The following is a 22006-nucleotide window of genomic DNA, read 5'->3' on the forward strand; positions in this document are numbered from 1 at the left end:
GAAATTTTTGCCCATTAAACTTTGTTTTGGTTTGTCTTCCTTTTTATCATGGCTTTACTTAAAAAATACATTTTTGGGAATTCCCTGGTGATCTAGTGGTTAGGACTGAGTGCTTTCACTGCCATGTCCCGGGTTCAACCCCTGGTCGGGGAACTAACATCCCACACACTGTGTGACAAACATTTTTAATAGATTTTAATTTTTTTTGAGCAGTTTTAGGTTTAGAGGAAAATTGAGTGAAAAGTACAGTTTGTCCTCCCCCATTTTCCCCTTGCATTAGTGTGGTACATTTATTACAATTGATAAGCCAGTATTGACATATTAATTGAAGTCATAGCTTACGTTAGGCTTCATTATTTGTGCAGAATATTCTTATGGGATTTGACAAAAGTATAACGACCTGTATCCACTTACAGTATCTATAGAACAGTTTCACTTTCCTAAAAGTCCTTTGTGTCCCACCCATTCCTCTCTCCAACCACTGGCAACCACTGTTCTTTTTTACTGTCTTTTTTAGTTTTGCCTTTTCCAGAATGTCATGTCATATGCCAGTTAAAATCATACAATAGATAACCTTTTCAGGTTGGCTTCCTTCAATTATCAATATGCATTTAAGGTTCCTCCACCTTTTTGTGGTTTGATAGTTCATTTCTTTTTACTGCTGAATACTATTCCACTGTATGGATGTATTGTTTGTCTTTTTATTGTTGAGTTGTGGGAATTGTTTAGCCTGGATACTAGTCCATTGTCAGATGTATGTGCTGTAAATATTTCCCCCAGTTTGGGGGTTGCCTATCCATTTTCTTTATGGTATCGTGTGATGAGCGGAAGCTTTTCATTTTGATGAGATCTAATTTAGAACTTTTTTCTTTTTTGTCATTGCTTTCTGTGACTCAAGAACCCTGTGCTTACCCAAAGTCATGAAGATATTCTTTTAATTTTTCCACTAAAAGCTGTATGGTCTAGGCTCCATCTCAAGTTAATATTTGTGTGTGGTGTGTGGTAGTGGTCAAAGTTCTTTTTTTAAAAAAATTAATTAATTTTTGGCTGCGTTGGGTCTTCGTTGTTGTGTGTGGGCTTTCTCTAATTGCGGCGAGGGTGGGCTACTCTTAGTTTGCGGTGCATGGGCTTCTCATTCTGGTGGCTTCTCTTGTTGTGGAGCACGGGCTCTAGGCGCATGGGCTTCAGTAGTTGTGGCACGTGGGCTCAGTAGTTGCGGCTCGAGGGTTCTAGAGCGCAGGCTCAGTACTTGTGGCACACGGGCTTAGTTGCCCCACTGCGTGTGGGATCTCCCCAGACCAGGGCTCGAACCCATGTCCCCTGCATTGGCAGGTGGATTCTTAACCACTGCACCACCAAGGAAGTCCTCTTTCTTTTCTTTCCTTTTTTTTTTTTTTTTGCACATGAATATCTAGTTGTTTCAGCACCATTTGTTAAAAAGAATTTCCTTTCTCCACTGAGTTGGTTGGGCCTTTGTTGACAACGTAATGACTGTGTAAGTGTGGGTATTTCTGAGCTCTCTTTCCTGTCATGCTGATTTGTTACTAGTACCAGATTGTCTGGATTAATGTAGCTTTCTTGTTCGTCTTGAAATAAAGTAGTGTAAATTCTCCAACTTGATCATCTTTCTCCAAATTGCTTTGGATATTATAGTTACTTTGTATTTCTCTATATAAATTTTAGAATTAGTTTGTCAATCTTTTTTTCTAAAAAAAAAAAAAAAGATTTTCTGTCCTGCTGGAATTGAAAATTTAAAAAAAATTCTTGTAAAATACACAGAACTTAAAATGACCATTTTAACCACTTTTTAAAAATTAATTTAAAAAATTGAAGTGTAGCTGATTTACAATGTTGTTAATTTCTGCTATACAGCAAAGTGATTCATACATACATATGTATATGTACATACATATACATTCTTTATAAAAATATTTTCCATTATGGTTTATCATAGGATACTGAATATAGTTCTCTGTGCTATACAGTAGAACTTGTTTATCCATTCTCTATATAAAAGCTTACATCTGCTAGCCCCACCTCCCACTCCATCCCTCCCCCAAGCCCCTCCCCCTTGGCAAACACCAGTCTGTTCTGAGTTTGCTTCTGTTTCGCAGATAGGTTCATTTGTGTCATATTTTAGATTCCACGTATGTGATATCATGTGGTATTTGTCTTTCTGACTTACTTCACTTAGTATGATAATCTCTAATTGCATCCACGTTGCTGCACATGGCATTATTTTGTTCTTCTTTTATGGCTGAGTAATATTCCATTGTACATATTGTACATATAGGAATATTGTCTTTCTTTTATATACAAATCTAAGGTTTGTGGCAACACTGCGTCAAGTCTATCAGTGCCATTTTCCCAGCAGCATTATTTTAAAATTAAGGTCTGTACACTTTTTAAATAATGCTATTGCACATTTAATAGACTACAGTATAAACATAATTTTTATATGCACTGGGAAATGAAAAAAATTCATGTGACTTGCTTTATTGTGATAATGTGCTTTATTGTTGTGGTCTGGAACCAAACCAGCAGTATCCCCAAGGTATGTCTATAGTTTGGAAAAGCCAACTTCTGCCTTTCTAGGACAACGGTGAGGCCCAAAGGCTTCAAGCTCTCCAGGGGTCAAGACGACAAATAGTTGTTACCATTACTTAAAAAGAAATGGACGATACGCCTCAAGTCCCTTCCCCAGCTCCTGATCCTGGTGCTCACACACGACGTTAAGGTAAGGCAGAAGCCACTTACCGGCGATGGGTTCTGGGGAAGGTTAATTGCTGCACCTCAGTTTCCTCATCCAGCGCCTTGACTGTGGCCCTGTGGAGAGATGCCCCTGAACCAGGAGCACCCAGCTAAGCCACACCAGATTTCTGACCCACAGAAGCAGTGAGATAATAAATGTTTGCTATTTTAAGCCACTAAATTTTGGGCTAATTTGCTACATAGCAATAGATAACTACTTTGCAGAAAGATCAAAAGAAATAAGAAAATCAGGTCCCTCCTCACTATTTTTAATGGTTTTTCAATTACTATTTAATCATTAGGCGTTTGTTGGGCTTATGAGTAGAAATTTTTCTAAATGTCAGTCTCTTCCCCAGATCGGTGTGAATAGTCAGCGGGCTGCATTTCCAAGCTACAAAGCCACTATGGGTGGTACAATTCTAGTGCTGACAGCAGGTTCCACCATTTCTTCTGGGTCTTCTATTTACCAACCTGGTTTGGTATCCAAATACCTGACCTCTAGGTGGAGTTATTCAGAACTGCTCTTTCCCAATACTTGGGAGGGCCAGCTCTAGATTTCTCTGCTCTAACAAATGATTCTTTGCTTCTTCCTGTCTCTAGCTTCTGCCATGAAGTAGGTGGTAATGACAATTAAAACCATCATCATTTCTTATTTCCTGCACACCAGTTTATGGACTATTTGCCTCTTTAGTAACCACCTCTCATTGATCCCCTGGGATTAATCAAGCCCTTTACAGAAATCCAACTTGGACAAATCCAAGTCATTCCTGGACGTATCATTATTGGAACATTTAAGTAAAATAACCATTTTGATTTTTCTTCCTATTTCATACTGCTTTTGCATTTTTCAAGATGTTAAGAAAACTGTAAAAAAACTTGATTTCTCTCAAGTTTTATTAGGAAGTATGCCTACATGGGCTGCATATTTACAATTCTCCTACTAAAAACAAAACTAAATTTTCATAACCATGGCATGTCCGTCTCTTGTAATGTTAATCCTCTCCCGAAGTTTATTCTGTAGACACACCCTAGGCCCCTCGGTTGGAATGATCTGCACATCGGGAGACAGAGAACGGTTGAACCGTTCCTGGGCCCAAGGCTGGTGAAGTTGGAGATGACAAAAATGAAGTTGCCTTTTTCCTCCTCTAATGAAGAACTGCTTCCCACTGACATGTCCATTCCAGAGACAGAACTGACAGCCAACTCTCCATGAAACCTGAGGAAGTAGTTCTACAGTGTTACAGTTCTTGGGTCACTAAAGCCCTTTGTGATGCTTTGCTGCTGGCCAGGTTGGACTGACCTCCGACTGAATTTCAACTGGTCCGAAAAGACGGTGAGCGTCTACTTCCGCTGCTGGCCAGTTCTAAGACTTGTATGCTACTCCCTGCATTTTAATACTTGCAGAATTGGCATGTGTGTTACAACTGATGCTATCTCAGAGCTGATGTAATCTGGTAAATACCTGTTTTAAGCAATTCCATTATTTCAGACACAGGCGTCTGAGTTTACTGCTCAGTGGAATGCGGAGAATCCTGATCATCTGTGGGAGAGGCAGTGGTGACCGGAGACTGTGAGTGGAGCCTGAGATGCTGGTTCAGCCTGAGATGCTTGACCTCCCCCAGAAGGTCAAGGTCAGTGTCAGCGCTCTGTGCTGGTGTTTCTCATACTGACACAGCTCAGATGAAGTTAAGCACCTGTTCGTACAATTTAAGAAATATACTAATGAACATACCAAACTAAAATTTGCTGTGGTGTTTTCTAAGTTCAGTTCTGTATATTTTCATATTCTTTCAGATACTAAATGGCTCTATAAATTGTAGGTTCACCAGAACACAGCTACTTCTATAAAAAATAAGTTTTATTAACAAAATGAGCTCACATTGTAAAATACAGATAGATGGGTTCATTTTGCTAATTTTGGGGGATCATCTTTCTTATCAGGTACAGCACTGTAGACAATAACACAAACTCAAAGACTAGTTCCCCTGCCCGAGGCCTGTGAAACCATGAAAAACAGGTCACAAGTCCTCATCTTTTTACCTCTCCTTCCACTATTAACCTTCTGGAAAGCTGCTGTAGCTCTCAGCCTTCTCCTCGGCTTGTTGCCTCACCTGCCTGGCTACCTGAGAGAGGCAGGACTGGGAAGAAGACGAGGCTGAAGGTTAAATAAAGGAAAAGCTCTTGCCGGAAACAGTGCTAAGAAGCCAGACTGGGAGATTCTGGCCGTAACTCCTGAGAATGTTGCTCAAGCCAGAGACCACCACCACAGAGACCTGCCAGCCTGCATGGCCTTCCTCCGCTGGGTGCTGGGCAGCCACAGTGAAGGACTGCAGCAAGGTCTCAGGGAAGTGGAGATGGCTTTCGTGTTCCACTCAGAACTTCTGTAGGAATTTGAGGACAAGGTCCCGCAGCCGTACCCTGAGCATCTCGTCATTGTCACAGATGATATGGGTCGAATCTTCCTCGATCTGGATGAGCGTCTCAGCTTCCTGTAGCAGGACGATATGGCCCTTGGCTGTGTCTTCCACCTTAATATCGCTGAAGCCATGCTGCTCCAAAAGAAAAGGGACAGGAGGATGGTGGGTGCTCTGAAAAGCCGGAGGATATTTCAGCAACTGAGTGTTCTAAAATCATGCTTCCTAGAATTGGCTAAACTGACCATCCTAGAGACTGGCACTTTGGACACTCAGTACAATTCTACAGACTAATCACAGGACCAGCTACAGCAACAGAATTCAAACTGAAGCCCCTAAAGATGCAAAAATCTCATGCAAAACACAGCAGAATTCCTACAACCTGCTTAAGCTTTTATCTGAGGAGCACATCTAAGCACCTGAGTTCAGGAGCCTTGGATGCCAGGCTGTTCCATACCAGCCTCCATACCACGCCTGTGGTCCCTCGTAAAAAAGCTCCATCCTGTCCCAGGAAAATGCCATTCTTCACAGCAAGATACCACTGACCTTTTTTTTTTTTCCGGTACGCGGGCCTCTCCCATTGCGGAGCACAGGCTCCGGACGCACAGGCTCAGTGGCCATGGTTCACGGGCCCAGCCGCTCTGCGGCATGTGGGATCTTCCCGGACCAGGGCACGAACCTGTGTCCCCTGCATTGGCAGGCGGACTCTCAACCACTGCGCCACCAGGGAAGCCCCACCACTGACCTTTTGATGTGACAAATCCCTCCCAAGGGAGAAGACAGATAAGGCAGCATATCAAATACTTCTCCAGGGCTACCTCCAATGCTAACTCAGAATTTGCTTACACATCAGATGTCAAGTCGAGAAAGAAGAAAAGAAATGGAAAGAGGGCTAATTTGCCTGCAAAGGACACAGGCTAGGCAATGAACGTGACCTAGGGAGATTCTCCACACTTGGCTCTGGAAATCTCACATGCAGTTTGGGGCGGCCACGGATATTCCTCCTGCAGAGGAGGTGGGCAGAAATGGTGGGGGAGTGGCTAGGGTCGGGGCCTGGGGTCAGCTCCCGGCACCCAGGCAGAGGAGCCAAACAAGGTCTTTTGGGGAAAGCAAGTGGTTTCAAGATTTTAAGAAACAGGTCAAGCGTGAGTCCCGTCAGCAGGGCTGGGGGGCGCAGCACGGTGGGGAGGAAGCTGGTACTGGTATGATCACGGCACACGGGGCTCCCTGGGGTAATTCCCACGGGGTGTCCCCGTGTCACTAGGGGCCAGGAGAGCCACACAACTCGGGGAAAGCCCTCCCTTCAGGGAAAATTAAACGACTACTGAAGAAAACAATTCCCAATAAAGAGAAAGCTTTTAAGATTTGAAAGAACTCAGCGACTGAGTTATTTAGTTTGGACAAATGATGTCCTGTAATGATCTACTATAGTTGCAGTTCTTTTTGCAAGAAGCAACACGAATAATATTACCTTTAGCCAATTCCTCCTCTTTTCTATCAAGGATTCTATAATTCTGATGCCAAAACAGGGATCTCTGAAGTCCTGTGACTAAAGCCAGAATTACAAAATCTTTTCAGGTTAAACGTTTTTCTTTTTACTTGTAGTCATGAAACCTGTGCCTTGCGGGGAGCAGCCAGCAGGGACAAGGGGCGGGATGGCCGCTGGGCCAGTGCAGGCACCACCGTCCTCCACAATGACTGCCTGCTTCTCTCTCCTCCCACCTGGTCTGGGAATCGCTGGCTCTGCTGCCTGAGTGCCTGCGGATCTGGCCTCAGTGACCCCTGTGCCCCCCAGTCTTGCCCGAGACTTGTATCTCCTCTGACCTGGCCATGCTAGCTCTGACAGCAAGGGATCTTCTCGTAGGAAAGTGGGGCTCTAGAGGGGGCGGACCCTTCTCTCTCCTGGCTGTCCCCCTGGCCCATGTGTCACAGCTACATCCTCAAAGAAAGCAAGGCCCCTCCAGGGTCTGGTTCCCACGAGAAGTGGGGCTGGGGGGCAGCCTGGTGCCGGGCGTAAGGGGGGCCCGCTCTCCTCTAAGTCTCCGCGGGCCTCGCCTGGTTCTGTCCCCACCGTGACCGAGGAGCAAGCAGATGCTGCAGGGCCAGCAGTGGAGACGGCGAACAGCAGCAGCACGCGCTCCCAGGAGCGGGGCCGCCGTGGGCAGAGCCGGACGGCGGTGCCTCAGACGGCGCACCCCACCCGCTCACCTTCTCCAGCGTCTGCACGAACTGCTCCACGGGGATGGAGCCGCTCAGTAGAGGCTTCAAAACCTTGCAGTCTGGAATGTCGTCGCTGGCCCGCTTTCTCTTCTTGCCGCCTGTGGGCTGGGCAGGCCTGGGCGGGGGCTGGGCGGGAGGAAAACAGGGATCTTGTCAAGGAGTCACCTGGGAGCCCGAGTGAAGCTACCTGGCCTGCGGGACCCACTTCCTGGAAGGGCCCTGGGCCTGCGTTCAGGGTCACCGTCAGCTGGGGCTCCAGCTGGATTTCCACGTAATGCACACAAGCTACAGCCAACTATCCACATAGAATCAACGCCTTATTCGGCAAAGATCTCTTCCTTTTATCCGAATCTATTCTTAATTTCCCGTTGACCGAAGTCAGTGCTGTCTGCGTGAGGTCTTCACGACCCGTGTCGGCGGTGTAGAGGCAGCAGCCCCGAGGACGCTGGCTGTGGGTCACACGGACTGGCCAGAGTCCTTCTGTCAGGGAAATGAGGGGCAGAGAGACTGCCTCTAAGACGGCGACAGTAGAGAGCTTTGGGAGGATTAAATAAGACACCGCCCGGTGAGGCCCTGGCCCGGGGTCCAGCGCACTTTAGGTGGCTGCTATGGGCACGTGATGCAGAGGAACAAGAGCAACACAGCCCAACCCTGAAGGGGGTTTTTCTTGGGGGGGGGTGAAGACAAGGGCCCAAAGGGCCGCCCCCAAGGCGCACACGTGCCCTGAAGTGAGGCGCGAGGCGCCGGGAGGAGGGCCCCCACCTGCACGGGGTTCTTCCCGCAGGTCCGCTGTATCTCAGGGCCCTCGCCCTCCCCGACAATACCTGGAGAACGTGCTTGTTATCTTTAGTGTGCAGCACGGCCGAGACGGTTGCCAAGGAAATGCCAGGCTTGATCTCCATGGGTACCAGTGAGTCTGCGAGCTGGGAGCAAACAGAGGGGTTTCCGTCAGGCTCCCTGTAAACTGGGGGGACGAGGGTGCCGCCACCGTGCTGTGCAGAGGCAGGGGCTAGGAGGCCCCACTGGGCGGCAGTGCCCCCCCCGTGCACGGCCCAGGATTGGATGGTGATGCCCAGGGTCAGGGTCACCCTGGCCAGCAGGCCCGCAGCACCATGTGCCCCTGCCAGTCTGGTGGAACGGTACCAGACAACACATGTCAAAACAGCCTTTAGTGATCACCATTATTCGTTTTCTTCTGAACTTTTATTTACATCACTGCAGTCTAAAATGACCAAATAACTTTAAGAAGTAAAAAAACTTAAAACTATCATTTTTAATCAAAAATACATCACACACACACCACACACACACAAAATCAACTGCGATGAAGAAAGGAGGTGAGAGGAGCAGACAGAGAACAAGGGCGTGGTGGCAGGCAGATAAACGGGCTGAGAAGAGGAGGAGAACTAGCCGACCCAGTGCTCTGCGGTACAATGTCGTTTGCACTGCGAGTCACCCAGCACAGGCGTGTGCCACCCCGTGCTGGGACCTGGGTGCTGCCCCCTCTGCGGCCACACCATGAAATGCCAACACCCCGCCAAGAGCTCACTGTGTGACCTGGCACAACCTCTATCCAGCTTGCAGGTCTCCTAACACTCGTGTGTACACACACACACACACACGTTCTCCTTACTCAAAATATACACCAGGTGCCGACTTCCCATGCCAGCCTCTGCCTTCATCCTCGTCACCTCTCCAGGGACTAGTGACGGGCAGGAAGGGTAGGGACAGCAGCATTTGGACGGAGTGAGCTAATTCCTGGGAATCTGACCTCTCCCAGAGGTGAAGTACACAGCTTTTACCTGTGGGCCATCTCTTTCTCTAACACCAGAGTCTGATGTGTACCCGTTCTCCTCTACAACTTCAGAGTCCCCTGACCCAGCCACCAGCAGTGACGTGTGATCTTATGAGAGGCCCTAACACTCGAGTTTAGTTGACTACTGCTCTTAAACGCATGCAGACCTCAACCTATCCAAGCCTCCTTTATAAAAAATCAAATATGCAAGATGCCATTTATGTAAACATGAAGATCAGTATCAAATGGGCAGAGGAAGCAGGTGAGGATATTTGAAATGACTGGCAAACGGATGTGAGGACTATTTCATGAACCAAAAAACGGGGGTGGGGCGGTGGCCAAGATGGCAGAGTAGGAAGACCCTAAGCTCACCTCCTCCGTGGGCACTCCACAATTACAACTGTAGATAGAGCAACCATAGGTGAGAAGGATCGAAGACTAGCAGAAAATAATCTTCCACAACTAAAGATATGAAGGAGTCACAATGAGGAGGAGTGGGGCAGAGACACAGTAGAGTCAAGACCCACACACTCGGGTAGGTGACCTGGCAGCCCCACCTACCAGTGTTCCTGTGGTAGTCAGCTCTACCACAATGGAAGGGCCCATGCAGCCCTCAAAGGGGGTGACCCTAGAGCATATATCTGGTGACCAGAGGGGTGTGTGCTGCTGGGCCCCATAGGACGTCTCCTACAAAAGTCCAATTCTCCAAGATTGGGAAATGTAACCAACCTAACACACAGAAATAAAGACAGAATTAGGCAAAATGAGGAGACTGAGGAATATGTTACAAACAAAGGAATAAGATAAAACCCCAGAAGAACTGAGCAAAGGGGAGACAGGCAATCGACCTGCTAAGTTCAAGGTAATGATCATAAAGATGCTCAATGAACTTGGGAGAAGAATGGATGGAACACAGTGAGACGTTAGAAGTTTTTAATAAAGTGTTAGAAAATACAAAGAAGAGCCAGAGCTGAAGAACACAGTAACTGAAACAAAAAATACACTGGAAGGAATCAAGAGTAGATTAGTTGACACAAAGGAACAGATCAGCACACTAGAAGACAGGGTAGTAGAAATCACCTAATCTAAACAGAAAAAAGAAAAAAAATCATTTAAGAGACTTCTGGGACAATATCAAGTGCACTAACATTCACATAATAGGGAACTTAAAAGGAGAATAGAGAAAGGGGCAGAGAACTGTCTGAAGAGATAATAACTGAAAACTTCCCTAACCTGGGAAACGAAACAGACATGCAGGCCCATAGAGTCCCAAATAAGATGAATCCAAAGAGGTCCACACCAAGACCTATTGTAATTGAAATGGCAAAAATTAAAGATGAAGAATCTTAAAAGCAGCAAGGGAAAAGCAACTAGTTACATACAAAGGAACTCCCATAAGACTATTAGCTAACTTCCAAAAGTACTACAAAAGCAACCATAAAATAATTAAGAAAATGGCAATAAGTACTACATACCTATAAAATAATGATTTTAAATGTGAACGGGTTGAATTTGCCACTCAAAACACATAGAGTACTGAATGGATTAAAAAATAAGGCCCATCTACATGTGGCCTACAAGAGACTCATTTCAGAAATAAGGACAGACACAGACTGAAGGTGAAGGGATGGAAAGAGATATTCTATGAAATGAAAAGCTATACTCAGACAAAATAGACTTTAAAACAAAGACTGTAATAAAAGAAGGGCATTACATAATGATAAACAGGTCAATCCAGCAAGAAGATGTAACATAAATGTATATACACCTAACACAGAAGCACCAAGATCTATAAAGCAAACATTAATGGACTTAAAGGGAGAAACCAAAAGCAATACAATAATATTAAGAGACTTTTAACACCCCACGCACATCATTGAATAGATCATCTAGACATAAAATCAATAAGGAAACACTGGCCTTAAATGACACATTAGACCAAATGGTGCATATATATATATATATAAAATACACACACACACACACACACACATAACATTCCAGCCAAAAGCAGCAGAATATACATTCTTTTCAAGTGCACATGGAACATCCTCCATGATAGATCACATGCTAGGCCACTAAACAAATCTCATTAGATTTAAGAAGACTGAAATCATATCAAGCATCTTTTCCAACCACACTATGAAACCAGAAATCAACTACATGAAAAAAAACTTCAAAAAACACAAAACACAGGGAGGCTAAGCAATATGCTCAACAACCAGTGCATCAATGAAGAAACCAAAGAAGAATTTCAAAAATACCTGGAGACAAATAAAAATGTAAACACAATGATTCAAAATCTATGGGAAGCAGCAAAGGCAGTTCTAAGAGGGACGCTTACAGTGAAACAAGCCTACCTCAGGAAACAAGAAAAATCTCAAACAAGCTAATCTTATCCTTACAGGAACTAGAAAAAGAAAAAACAAAACCCAAAGTTAGCAGAAGAAATTCTAAAGCAATGAAACTAAGAGCTACTTCTTTGAAAAGAAAAACAAAATTGATATACCTTTAGTCAGAATCATCAAGAAAAGAGAGAGGGACCAAACAAATAAAACCAGAAATGAAAGAGGGGAAGTTAAAACTGACACCACAAACACAAAGGATCATAAGAGATTACTATGAACAATTACAGGCCAATAAAATGGATAAATTGCTAGAAATGTACAATCTCCTAAGACTAAATCAGGAAGAAATAGAAAATATGAACAGACCATTACCAGTAATGAAACTGAATCAGTAATAACAAACAGAAGTCCAGAACCAGCTGGCTTCGCTGGTGAATTCTACCAAAAATTTAAATCAGAGTTAACACTTATTCTTCTCAAACCATTCCAAAAAGCTGAAGAGGAAGGAATGCCTCCAAACTCATTCTACAAGACCAGCATCACCCTGATACCCAAACCAGACAAAGACAGCACACAAAAAAGAAAATCTCAGGCCAATATCACTGATGAACATAGATGAAAAAAGTCTCAACAAAATATTAGCAAACCGAATTCAATACATTAAAAGGATCATATACCACGATCAAGTGGGATTTAGCCCAGGGATGCAAGAATGGTTCAATATTCACGAAACAGTCAACATGATACACCACATTAACAAGCAGAAGAATAAAAATCACATGATCATCTTAATAGACTCAGAAAAAGCTTCAGACCAAATTCAACATCCAATCATGATAAAAACTCTTAAGAAAGTGGGTGTAGAGGGAACATACTAAATATAGGGCACATATATGTGCCATATATGACAAGCACACAGCTAACATAATACTCAATGGTGAAAAGCTAAAAGCATTTCCTCTAGGATAAGGAACAATACAAGGATGCTCACTCTTGACACTGTTATTCAACATAGTACTGGAAGTCCTAGCCACAGCAATCAGAAAAGAAAAAGAAATAAAAGGAATCCAAATTGGAAAGGAAGAAGTAAAACTGTCACTGTTGGCAGATGACATGATACTATATATAGAAAATCTTAAAAGACACAACCAAACTATTAGAACTAATAAATGAATTCAGTAAGGTTGCAGGATACAAAATTACTATACAGAAATCTGCTGCCTTTCCATACACTATCAACAAACTATCTGAAAGAGGAATTAGGAAAACAGTCCCATTTACAACTGCATCAAAAAGAATAAAACACCATGGAATAAATCTAACCAAGGACGTAAAAGACCCATACTTGGAAAATTCTAAGACACTGATGAAAGAAATTGATGACAACAGAAACAAATGGAAAGAAATACTGTGCTCATGGATTGGAAGAATATTGTTAAAATAACCATACTTCCCAAGGCAATCTATAGATTCAATGCAAACTCTATAAAAATAACAATGGCATTTTTTTTTTACAGAACTAGAAAAAATTCTAAAATTTATATGGAAACACAAAAAACACCAACAAACAAACAAACAAAACAAAAAAAACCCACCAAATAGCCAAAACAATCTTGAGAAAGAAGAACAAAGCCTGGGGTATCACACTCCCTGAGTTTCAACTATACTACAAAGCTACAGTAATTAAAACAAAATGGCATTGGCACAAAAACAGACATATAGGTTAATGGAACAGAATAGAGAGCCCAGAAATAAACACATGCTTATATGGTCATTTAATCTATGATAAAGGAGGCAAGAATATACAATGGGGAAAAGACAGCCTCTTCAATAAATGTTATTGGGAAAACTGAACAACCACATGCAAAAGTCTCATGTCTCATACCATATAAAAAATAAACTCAAAATAGATTAAAGACTTAAATCTAAGACCTTAAACCACAAAACTCCTAGAAGAAAACATAGGCAATATATATATATATTTTTTCAGTATGTGGGCCTCTCACTGTTGTGGCCTCTCCCGTTGCGGAGCACAGGCTCCGGATGCGCAGGCTCAGCGGCCATGGCTCACGGGCCCAGCCACTCCGCGGCATGTGGGATCCTCCCGGACCGGGGCACGAACCCGTGTCCCCTGCATCAGCAGGCAGACTCTCAACCACTGCGCCACCAGGGAAGCCCGGCAATATGCTCTTTGACAGCAGTCTTTTACCAATTTTTTTTTTTTTGGATGACTCCTCAGACAAGGGATTCAAAAGCAAAAATAAACAAATGGAACAACATCAAACAAAAAGCTTTTGCATAGTGAAGGATACTATCAACAATACAAAAAGGCTGCCTACTGCATGGGAGAAGATATTTGTATACAATATATCATATAGGGTTAATATCCAAAATATACAAAGAACTCATATAATTCAACATAAAAAAACCCCCAAACAGGGCCTCCCTGGTGGCGCAGTGGTTGAGAGTCCGCCTGCCGATGCAGGGGATACGGGTTCGTGCCCCGGTCTGGGAGGATCCCATATGCTGCGGAGCGGCTGGGCCCGTGAGCCATGGCCTCTGGGCCTGCGCGTCCGGAGCCTGTGCTCCGCAACGGGAGAGGCCACAACAGTGAGAGGCCCGCATACCGCAAAAAGAAAAAAAAAAAAAAAAAACCCCAAACAACCTGACTGAAAAATTGGCAGAAGACCTGAATAGACATTTTCCCAAAGAAGACATACAGATGGCCAACAGACACATGAAAAGATGCTCAACGTCACTAATCATCAGGCAAGCGGAAATTGAAACCATAATGAGGTATCACCTCATACCTGTCAGAACAGCTATTATCAAAAACACAACAAATAACAAGTGTTGGCAAGGATGTAGAGAAAAGGGAACACTTGTGCACTATTGGTGGGATTGTAAATTAGTGTAGCTGCTATGGAAAACAGTGTGGAGGTTCCTCAAAAAATTAAAAATAGAACTACCATATGATCCAGCAATTCCACTTCTGGGTATTTACCCAAAGAAAACAAAACACTAATTTGAAAAGATATATGCACCCCTATGTTCACTGTAGCATTATTTACAATAGCCAAGATATGGAAGCAACCTAAGTGTCCACTGACAGATGAATGGATAAAGAAGATGTGGTCTGTATATGTACGTGTGTGTGTGTGTGTGTGTGTGTCTGTATGCAGTGGGATATTACCCAGCCATTAAAAAAAGAATGGAATCTTGCTACTTGTGACAACATGGATAGACCTAGAGGGTATTATGCTAAGTGAAATAATATAACAAATACCATAATTTCACTTATATGTGGAATCTAAAAAACAAATGAACAAACATTAAAAAAAGAGAAATACACTCATAGATACAGAGAACAAACAGGAGGTTGCCAGAGGGGAAGGGGTGAGGGGATGAGTGAAATAGGTAAGAGAGGTTGATTCATATGGATGAAATGTACATTACAGGAAATATAGTCAGTAATATTGTAATAAATTCGTATGGTAACAGACAGTAACTAGACTTAGTGTGGTGATCATTTTGTAATGTACAGAAATATTAAATCACTATGTTGTGCACCAGGAACTAACACAGCAGTAGGTCAATTATACTTCAATTAAAAAAAAAAAAGGGGATGAAAAGAGAAAACATATGAAACCAGTGTGAAATGTTCCCACTGAGATGCGTGTGTGCTCTGAGCTCCTGACCATGCCCATCCATAAATATTCTTTTCCTTCCTACACTGTATTGTTCCCATCAAAGGATCAAAGGTCAGGTTGTCTGGCAGAACTTTAAAGCCAAAGAACTGGCTTGGGAGGTTTGCAGATAGCACTGTGGGAACCAAGCAGGTGAGAGACTCTCCCTGGGCAGCCCCAGGAATAAATTCTATCTCGAAGAAGACTCTCTGAAGTGGCAGCTCTGCCACAAGGGAAGTCTACCTAGAGCCCACAAGACGACTCAGCCAGACACCTCTGGGAAGGAGGACGCATCCACCTGCCACCCCAGAAATAGAATTTTTCTATTAGCGCACGCTCATCAGGACTGACAGCTCTCCCATTTTGCACCTACAGGGACAAAGAGGGAGGATTTACAAGGACGCTGCAGAGGACACACGTTCACTTGGGGGAGAAACAAGCATCCATTAGTAGGAGCAAAACCTAAAGAACAGCAGCAGATTTTAACCCCTCATGTCCCACATGCACTTCCCAGGCAAAACCAAATGATACTTTTAGTTCTATATCTACAGTCCACATACAAAGATTTATGTAAAAGAATGTTTCTGAAAGTATTATTTATAGTTTGAAAAAGCAGAAATAATAAATGTCCACCAGTAAAGGAACAGTTAAATTACGATGCATTTATGATAGACCATTATATACCTAAGACGCTTTTGACAATATACTGTTACTTTACAAAGATATTATACGAGGTATGATTCAAACACACACACACACACACAGAGTGAACGCACAAAGCAAATACAAAAAAATTGGACAGTAATTATGTCTGGTATTGGGATTAGGACTGATTTTTTTTGTCTTTATCCTTTTTTCCCCCTTATTTTCCAAGTTTTCTAGAATGAACAAGCTTATTTTTATTGAAAAATGAATCTTACGACAGAGTCATAAACATAAAAGCTTGAGAAGCCTGAGGGGCCTTAAAAACAAAAGAAGACCATCCAGAGCGCTGGTTCTCAGGTGCGGTGGCAGAGACACCTGTGGCTCCTGAGGCTCTTTTGCAGCATCGAGGTCAATATGATTGTCATTAATAATAAGATGTTTTGCCTTTTCACTCTCATTCTCTCACAAGATTCACTAGAATTTTCTAGAGGCTACATGACATGTGTATCACAACAGACTGAAAGCAAAAGGGGACCGGAGAACCCAGCCGTCTTCAATAGGCAGACGTTAAAGAGATTTGCAAACGTAAAACAGTGCCCTTCCTCCCTTTATCTTTTTTTTTTGAAACATTTTCCAAAAAAGACCTTTTAGGGGCTTCCCTGGCAGCTCAGTAGTTAAGAATCCGCCTGCCAACGCAGGGGACACGGGTTTGGTCCCTCATCTGGGAAGATCCCACATGCCGTAGAGCAACTAAGCCCGCGAGCCACAACTACTGAGCCCGTGTGCTGCAACTACTGAAGCCCACACATCTAGAGCCCGTGCTTCACAACAAAGAGAAGCCCACACAATGAGAAGCCCGTGCAGCGCAATGAAGAGTAGCCCCCCTCTCCGCCACTATAGAGAAAGCCTGCACGCAGCAATGAAGACCCAATGCAGCCAAAAATAAATGAAAATTAAAAAAAAATCTTTTAGTTATGTTAATGTCTAATGGGTTTATATTTTTATTTAATAATTCATTAATTATTCATTTAAGAATTAAATATTTTTAAAATGTCTTAGTTTTAACTTCTATTATGGCAAATATCAATAGATATAAAACAATAAATGCTGGAGAGGGTATGGAGAAAAGGGAACACTCTTGCACTGCTGGTGGGAATGTGAATTGGTACAGCCACTATGGAGAACAGTATGGAGGTTCCTTAAAAAACTAAAAATAGAACTACCATATGACCCAGCAATCCCACTACTAGGCATATACCCTGAGAAAACCATAATTCAAAAAGAGACATGTACCAAAATGTTCATTGCAGCTCTATTCACAATAGCCCGGAGATGGAAACAACCTAAGTGTCCATCATCGGATGAATGGATAAAGAAGATGTGGCACATATATACAATGGAATATTACTCAGCCATAAAAAGAAACGAAACTGAGCTATTTGTAATGAGGTGGATAGACCTAGAGTCTGTCATACAGAGTGAAGTAAGTCAGAAAGAGAAAGACAAATACCATATGCTAACACATATATATGGAATTTAAAAAAATGTCATGAAGAACCTAGGGGTAAAACAGGAATAAAGACACAGACCTACTTGAGAATGGACTTGAGGATATGGGGAGGGGGAAGGGTAAGCTGTGACAAAGCGAAAGAGAGGCATGGACATATATACACTACCAAACGTAAGGTAGATAGATAGTGGGAAGCAGCCGCAGAGCACAGGGAGATCAGCTCGGTGCTTTGTGACTGCCTGGAGGGCTGGGATAGGGAGGGTGGGAGGGAGGGAGATGCAAGAGGGAAGGGATGTGGGAACAGATGTATATGTATAACTGATTTGCTTTGTTATAAAGCAGAAACTAATAAAAAAAATAGATATAACCCACATACACAAAAGCTCTCTGGGGTTCTAATTTTTAAGAAGTCTTGAGACCAAAAAGTTTGAGGACTGCTGGCTTAGAGTACTGTAATCTAACCCTAAGCCTTCAAGCCCAGCCACTGTAAGTAAGACCTTGGCCAGAAGGTAAATACCAGACAAAAATAATGCAAAGATACTGAGTCAGAGCCTTTCACTTTGAGATGAGCAAAATGCAGAGAAAATGAAAAGCACAATCATAAAAACACATTAAACAACCAAAATAACTAGAAGTGGGGACGGTTAGTGCCACTTCTTTGCTACAAACCACAAAACAAAAACTTGGCCCCTTTTTGGAGGGGAACTTGCTTTCATCTCTCCCTCCCAATCCAAAAAAAAAAAAAGAAAAAAAAAATCCATCATCAATGCCAACCTACTAAAACGAAACAAAAAATTCCAACACAGGCAATATTAACCTGATGGGTTAGGCAACTGGAAGTCTAAAGCAAAGAACGATTATTTCAATGTTCTAGCAGGAGGCTTCAGGAGGACAGCTGGTCAAAAAGAGCCCTGGCCGACCTGCAGGAAGATGGAGGTGATCCCCCAGAGACCAGCAGTGACACACAGGTGGGCGTGGGGCAGGTCTCAGGGTCAAGGCTGCCAGTCTACTCCCACTGGACTTGAGGGAGGAGCTTCACGAAAGACAGAACGGCGTGCTGTGCACTCCCCAAAGCCAATCCCTTCCTTCTCTGGCTCAGTGTCAGAAGGCATAAAAGAGGTAGATTTAGCTTTTATTTTGGAAATTTAAAATGGGAACAGACAAGCTTAATGTGGACTGTTGAATCACGGTGAGGATAAACTTGGGCATGGGAAATGCCAGAAGCTTATTGGTAAGACTGTTTCTTTGTAGATGACTAGTAATTTTGTTTTTGTCTTTAAAAACTCAACATTCTCCCTTCTTTTTGCCTTTTGTATTGAAAACTGGCATATATGAAATAGGTCTCTTACACCAGCGGTCCTCAAATTTTAGCAAGCATCGGCTCACGGGGAGGGCTGGCTGAAACCCAGACTGCTGGGCCTCACCCTGGAGTGTCGATTCAGCAGGTCTGAGGTGGGGCTGGAGAACCTGCACTTCTGACGAGTCCCCAGGGCTGCTGCTGTGGCTGGTGACGGATTACACAGAGCCCCGCACTGCGATCCCCACAGGAAGGCCGTGGGCTGGGTGCCCCATCGCCGCAGCGGCACAGATCAACTGGGGGCTCTATTCTCACTTACAGGACAAAATCTGTGACATATGTTAGGAATGACCTTTGGGGCACAAAGGGCACACACTGGTGATCACCTAGGTTTCCTCAGGGATGGAAAAGACCAGGTCTAATTGAGTAAGTGTACCTATCTCATAAGATGGGTGAGACAGTCTATGGAAAGTGCTGAGTACAGATCCTGGCCCACAGTGACAGCTCAATAAACATATTATTGACATTACAGTTAAACGGGGGAGCCAAAGGGCTGGGCCAATGAAATATGGAGAAAGGATAACCCGGAATTCAGAGCTGAAAGAACTTTCTTCATTCTCTTGGGTCTCAGTAGGACGTGGCCTCAAAGGGAAGAGCAGAGAGGCCAGTTCCGTGCTCACTGTCAGGTGTACTAAGGTCGCGAGGAAACTCCTGACACAGGTAGCCCTGGCCACCTCATCAGAGAGAAATGCAAGTCAGCTGCTGAGCCGAGATACCAGGGTGTGCGCCGCTGCTCTCACAAGCTCCAGCGAAAAATGGCTATTTTCCTTTTAAAGAACTAGCAGACCACAAACATCCCAAAGACGCTCAAAGCAGTCAACCGTACATCTCTCTCCACCGGTTTACTGCTTACCAATAAGCGATAAACTGCCCCTTTAAAAAAGTCACCTTTATAACTTTCCCCACTTCATCTCTCCAGCCTGGGCTCCCACACAGCTCTTCTGCCCGCTCAATCCGGCCACATGCTGTTTGCTGAGGGGACACGTGCTGTGACGGCTCCCTCCCCAGGAACCAAGAGTGAAATGAAAATGGATGGGAAATGTGAACGGTCACCTACTTCTATGCGTCTTAGTGAAAAACACGACTACTTGCTAGTTTTATCTAGCAAACAAGTCTTGCTAGTTTCATCTTGCTGAATCAATTTAATCTAAATTAGTTACGGATATCTGTTTGGATCTCCTTTGTCTATTGCTCTATTTTAAAAAAATAAATTTATTTATTTATTTTTGGCTGCACTGGGTCTTGGTTGCTGCGCGTGGGCTTTCTCTAGTTGCAGCGAGTGGGGGCTACTCTTTGTTGCGGTGCGCGGGCTTCTCATTGTGGTGGCTTCTCTTGTAGAGCATGGGCTCTAGGCGTGTGGGCTTCAGTAGTTGTGGCACGCAGGCTCAGTAGTTGTGGTCCATGGGCTTAGCTGCTCTGTGGCATGTGGGATCTTCCTGGACCAGGGCTCAAACCCATGTCCCCTGCATTGGCAGGCAGATTCTCAACCACTGTGCCACCAGGGAAGCCCCTGTCCATTGTTCTTAATTTAAAAAAGAACAACTCAGGTTAACTGTGGAAAGGACTGAATGTACTGGACACTGGGTCCCCATTGATGGCACCTGGCCTTGTTCCACCACCAGCCTTTGTTAGGGTCTTGGAAATGGGCAACATTCAGGGGCTCAGCCTTCAAAGTCCAAGATCTGGCTACTCTTCTGAGCTCCAGAGAGAATCGGGGGACACTGCTTTTAAGTTGTCCTACTTCCTTTTCCTGTTTGCTAAAAACACGTTCAAGCGTCTCCTGGGGCAACAGGGAGCCAAAAGCAGCGTCCTCAGAGCTCGGCACACCGTCACTGCGGCAGCTGGGCCACACGCTTCCCACACCTGTCACTCAGGCGCAACCCACCTCAGCTGTCCCACACGCACGACATGCTTTTTACGTTTTTTTCCCTGTTAAAACAAGCTCAGGTATCATAGAACTAAAAAATATTAGACTTCAGTAGAATAAAATCTTTAAGTTATACTAAAATGCATGCAAATAGTAATCAAAGTTTACATTCCTTACTTTTTGGTTACTCTCATCTCCTCCATCTATCTCTGAACTCGGTGAAACCTGGCCCTCACTCATAAATGGGGTCCAGGAGGGACGAGGAAACCCACACCCTCAGGCAGTTAGGGACAGAGCTGACACCGGCTTACCTGTTCTCCACGCTATGGCCTGTGCCCTGGCCTCCCACACACATTAAGCTTTAATATAAGCAGTGCTCCAGCAGGCCTGATGTTGACCGCTGTTACTTCATTACTGGAAAAATGAGGAGGTTCTGAAAATCCCACCTCTCTTCCCAGTTACTTGCTTAAGGGTTGATGTGCTTTGGTTCGTCCACGTGTGATACAAACCCCAAAGAAAGCCACTGCTGGGACGGTCTTCCGCAGACTCAAGTGGAAAACCCGGCTGTGACCCTGGGAAGCAGCACAGCTCACCTCCGGCATGATTTCTATCTTCTCATAGCGACGCTTGAAGGGCAGGGCGAGGACCTCGGCGCGCCGATAGGACATGGCGGGTGGCTGGCAGTCAATCATCAGGTCCATCCGGTGGGACTGCGCTGGGGGTGGCTGGGTGTACTGCTCAGGACAGACCACGTGGAGGGGCTGAGGAACCAGCCGGATGGGGGCAGGGTGGGGCCAGAGGAGGAGGAGACAAGAGGAGGCTGTGAGGCAGGAGGGGCCGCGTCCTGAGCTAAGCCTCCCTTTGCGGTGCTCAAGGCTCACCACTTGGCCGTTTCAAATTCTCATCCTGTCAAACCCAAGTAACCAGTGAGCGAAGCGGGGGGAAAGAAGAACAAAAATTTCAGGGAAAAGCCCTGATCTGCCGGCCATGTTGATGAGCAAGGGATTTACTGTCTTGGTTTGCATTTATTTTTTCATTATATTTAAGTCACTTTGATGGTGATAGCCATGGGTCTACCCTCAAATGACCTCTGAGCCCCTTGAGGCAGTCTTCTCGTCACTTACCGTCATCGACTTGGTACCACTACTGGCTGATTAGCAAGAACTGTGACTTTTTGTGCTAGTTTGGATTTCTGGTCTGGATCTGCAGGCCTACTGGTACTAGGCAGTGGGCAATGGTCAGGCCTTATCCTCAGCTGTGCAGGACACACTGAATCAGATAGAATTTTTTTTTTTTTTTTTTTTAACAAATGTCTCTTTTTATTATCTTGAGAGAAAACCAATGAGTAAGCCAATGTTTACTTTGGCCAAATACCACCCAACTGCCAACCCGAATGTGGCACCCAGAGAGTCA

General features: G+C 44.2%; 1 protein-coding gene across 3 annotated transcripts in view; it reads right to left on the reverse strand.

Moving 5' to 3' along the window:
• Positions 1 to 3627: 3627 nt before the first annotated feature.
• The window catches only part of INTS9 (integrator complex subunit 9), a 115777-nt gene continuing 97398 nt past the window's right edge, over positions 3628 to 22006 (reverse strand). For 2 of the 3 annotated variants that reach the window (XM_081237006.1, XM_081237005.1), the window contains 4 exons: positions 21187 to 21354; positions 8210 to 8308; positions 7374 to 7511; positions 4592 to 5300 (listed from right to left, as the gene is read on the reverse strand). In XM_081237006.1, coding sequence (XP_081093132.1) covers positions 5124 to 5300; positions 7374 to 7511; positions 8210 to 8308; positions 21187 to 21354 — 582 coding nt within the window. In that variant the 3' untranslated portion in view covers positions 4592 to 5123. Of the gene's footprint in view, positions 4292 to 4591; positions 5301 to 7373; positions 7512 to 8209; positions 8309 to 21186; positions 21355 to 22006 lie in introns of those variants that run through there. The other variant, XM_081237007.1, reaches the window with a different exon arrangement.

Source organism: Mesoplodon bidens (assembly GCF_964165515.1).
Source record: "Mesoplodon bidens genome assembly, chromosome: 6".
Classification (NCBI taxonomy): domain Eukaryota; kingdom Metazoa; phylum Chordata; class Mammalia; order Artiodactyla; family Ziphiidae; genus Mesoplodon; species Mesoplodon bidens.